General features: G+C 40.4%; 1 protein-coding gene across 1 annotated transcript; it reads right to left on the minus strand.

Moving 5' to 3' along the window:
- Positions 1 to 1,156: 1,156 nt before the first annotated feature.
- Positions 1,157 to 2,389, minus strand: LOC149218197 (large ribosomal subunit protein P2B-like). Its single transcript, XM_089383845.1, has 3 exons — positions 2,129 to 2,389; positions 1,602 to 1,834; positions 1,157 to 1,414 (listed from the first exon to the last, which is right to left on the minus strand). The coding sequence occupies exons 1-3, from the start codon at positions 2,214 to 2,216 to the stop codon at positions 1,388 to 1,390; spliced, it is 348 nt and encodes a 115-aa protein (XP_089239971.1). The 5' UTR covers positions 2,217 to 2,389; the 3' UTR covers positions 1,157 to 1,387.
- Positions 2,390 to 3,141: the final 752 nt, after the last annotated feature.

Below are 3,141 nucleotides of genomic sequence, written 5' to 3' on the forward strand. Positions count from 1 at the left end.
AGAGATGGAGAGATGTGTCTGATCTTCAAACTCATTAGCTCCTAAATCTTCTCCGCCAAAACAGTTCATGCATTGTATCTTTTCTAAGAGACCCTTTGGTTTTCCCACATTATATGGAAATTATTGTACTCAACTATCTCTTTGGACCTACTTTATGGTCATTAACATAAATATAATTATCTTATCTCCTCTGATTGGCTTAGATGCCGATTTTTTTTTGTGCTTTTGATCCAGCAAATCTACCACTGTGCATTTTCTGCCCTCCTTTCTTCGTTTATGCTGAGGCCGAGGTGGGCCTCAGATTGTATCTGAGAGTCCATTGATTTCTTTGTTTTTTCCGTCGCCATGAACGAGGGTGTCTCGGCTTTTGGAGTTTTTGCTTCTGATTGGCAGTTTCCTTGGAGTGCATGATTTGCTTTCTAAAACACCTTTGGCGTTTCTTTCGAACCCATCCTCCTCACATCGAAGGTCTGTTGTTGGAAAACTTAGATTGGAGGCGGGGGTTCTCAAATCCACAAAGGGGCTGTTGAAAACGATCAGCCGAAAACACCTTCTGAAATAGTCACGAGTGTTATGGGAGCCATGGCCCGCAGCCAATGTGGATATGACAGGCACGCGCTCGCTTGATCGAGCCAAATGGGCCAATTTTTCTCAGAATGTTGTAGATCCACCGCTAAAAGCCCCCTGGTCCGCTAGATCTGAACTGGTTGGAACCTGGTGCAGATCAGCCTCGGCATGTGCAATATGGCGTTTCGTTAGCTTTGGAAGTCTGCGAAGTGAAAAAATGTTAGGTCACTACGCGATCTCATGGTTAACAGTTCCCATGTGTAGTCTACCCAGTTTGATCTGGGGTTTGCGGATTTGAAGTGGCATGTATGAGTACATGGGATTTGTACCTTCAAAGGATTTCTTATAGCTTCTTCTTTAGCCATAAAACAGGCAGGCACAGCACAGATATCATATATGATTGAATATTTTTCAGTATCTACAGAATGTAATTTTGTTTTTTTGTTTTATTTTTCATGTAATTTTGTTTTTTGTCTTTTGTTTTTAGATACCATTGTTATAAAAAAATAGAGAAAATTAAAAAAAAAAAACACAAAATTAAAACCACTCACCCAGACTTCGATTCATTAAATTTTAAAACCAGCTCAAATGAACAATTAATATCAAGCGTCCAATATATTCTTCATTGAACATCATTCAACCAAAACCATTTCCTTCACTGAAGATTTCAATATAAGTCATGAACATATCTCCGTTGCGGGCACACACAGTGCCTGCAAATGTTTTATTACACAATTAAATGAACTACATTAATTTAAGCTAAGACTCTCATCCTACAACAAAATACTGGTACCATTTAGGGCGATACCGCTCCATCACCTTAGTCAAACAAACTGAACCCCATATCCTGCAAACAGACAACAACAAAAACAAAACTTTAAAACCAAACCTTCTAATGCCTCTCAGGGGAGCTTGCAGAAGCATACATGCATTGGCAGGTAGGGTTCTAAGAATTTTTTTAACGACATAAATAAACCCTAAAGCATGGACAATAAATTTAGCAACCAGTAAAATTGCAATGTTGTTTCTATTACCTCGTCAGACTCCTCCTTCTCTTCGGGCTTCTCTTCTTTCTTGGCCTCTGGCTCAGCTGCTGCAGCAGGAGCGCCACCACCAGCTCCTCCGCCGGAAACAGCTACAGCCACCCCTCCACCTGAAGGTACCGCTGCAAATTTCTCCCTTCCAGAGGCGATCACTTCTGTTATGTCTTTGCCATCCAGCTGACTTAACAGGAAATCTACTTTGTCGTCATCCACATCCGCTCCGACTGCCAAGCCCTTAAAACCCTATGATCAGTACCATGAATGCGGAAACCCGCAACTCTAACACCGACTCTCTCTATATCGAACCCCCTAAAACCCTCTGATCAAAATTCTAGATATAACAACACTTAAATCCCTGAGATCGTAAATCTAGATTCATAAACCCTCAAATGTCTAAGGCCGTCACTCTATATGCCGGAAGCCTAATCCCGAAATCATTAGAGGCAACTGAGAGATGCTCATATAAAAACACAACACATACAGTCATTAGGATATTAATTGAAAAAGATGATGAATACCTGAACCGAGAATAGATTTAATGTCCTCTGAACTGGGACTGCTGTTGCCGCCCAGTACAGCAAGCAGGTAGGCGGCCACAACCTTCATATTTTACTTTTCGCTTCCTCGCCTCTGGTAAAAGCACAGCCAACGCTAAACCTCACGTTGCTCTGTAACACCTAAGAAAATTTTGGTCAACTATAAAACCCTAGTCAAATCGCAAAGCCCTCGGTTTACGTAAGTTGAGTTAATTAATGATTTCCATGCCCTGATTTTTTTCATTGGAAAGTTCATAACAAGAGCTTTGCCACCGCTTTTCTTCCTAGAAAGTTCATATCAGGTTTTTTTTTATAATTAAATTAGGCGATGAAAATTATTTTAATATTTTTATTAAATATTCTTTAATCCACATGGTAAAAGAACGATAGGGTTAAAATTTATTATAATAAGAAAACTAAACTTAAATGAAGAGAATAATGTGAATAATATTTTTCTCTATGTCAAGGCAAGACTCTAATGGAGCACATCATCCTCGCACGATAGTATCGCAGCACATCATCCTTAAAGAGTTTGGGCTCAGCCTTTTCAGCTTGAGATGGTCTTCAAATTGGTTTCATTCTTGCATCATGTTTAGGGCTTTGTAGACTTGATAAAGAGTAGGGACCGATATCTTTACTTCGCATATTACTCTTATGAGATTATTGCCCATTCTACTCCCTCACACCGGGCCATATGTTGGTTTACAGGAGTTTCAAATCTCTTAGAGTTAGTGGGAATTCAATTCGATTGTCTCCCTCCTTTCCGATATTCCTTAGATACTCCTAGTCACCTTTTACCTACTAGAAAAGAGCTAAACAAGATCATCAGGGAGGACATCTACAAGCAGTTCGTCCAGGTCACCTGGGTCAATCCTCCGAGAGGGTTGCGCCTAAAGATGGCCTTCCACGTTGAGCACTTCTTGGAGTTGAGAGACGGGCTCATTGTTCGACCCTAGTATATGTTTTACCACTGGATGCATGCTCTTCACATTCCT

This window comes from Pinus tabuliformis, chromosome Q (assembly GCF_031772625.1).
Source record: "Pinus tabuliformis cultivar Carrire ecotype Pingquan chromosome Q, CPIR1, whole genome shotgun sequence".
Taxonomy (NCBI): domain Eukaryota; kingdom Viridiplantae; phylum Streptophyta; class Pinopsida; order Pinales; family Pinaceae; genus Pinus; species Pinus tabuliformis.

Excerpts from the sequence above, each read along its gene's own strand:
- LOC149218197 (XM_089383845.1), bottom strand. The coding sequence starts at position 2,216 with ATGAAGGTTGTGGCCGCCTACCTGCTTGCTGTACTGGGCGGCAACAGC. Across the intron at positions 1,835-2,128 it reads TAAATCTATTCTCGGTTCAG|TCGGAGCGGATGTGGATGAC; the intron begins GTATTCATCATC and ends AGGGCTTGGCAG. Across the intron at positions 1,415-1,601 it reads AGAAGGAGGAGTCTGACGAG|GATATGGGGTTCAGTTTGTT; the intron begins GTAATAGAAACA and ends GTCTGTTTGCAG.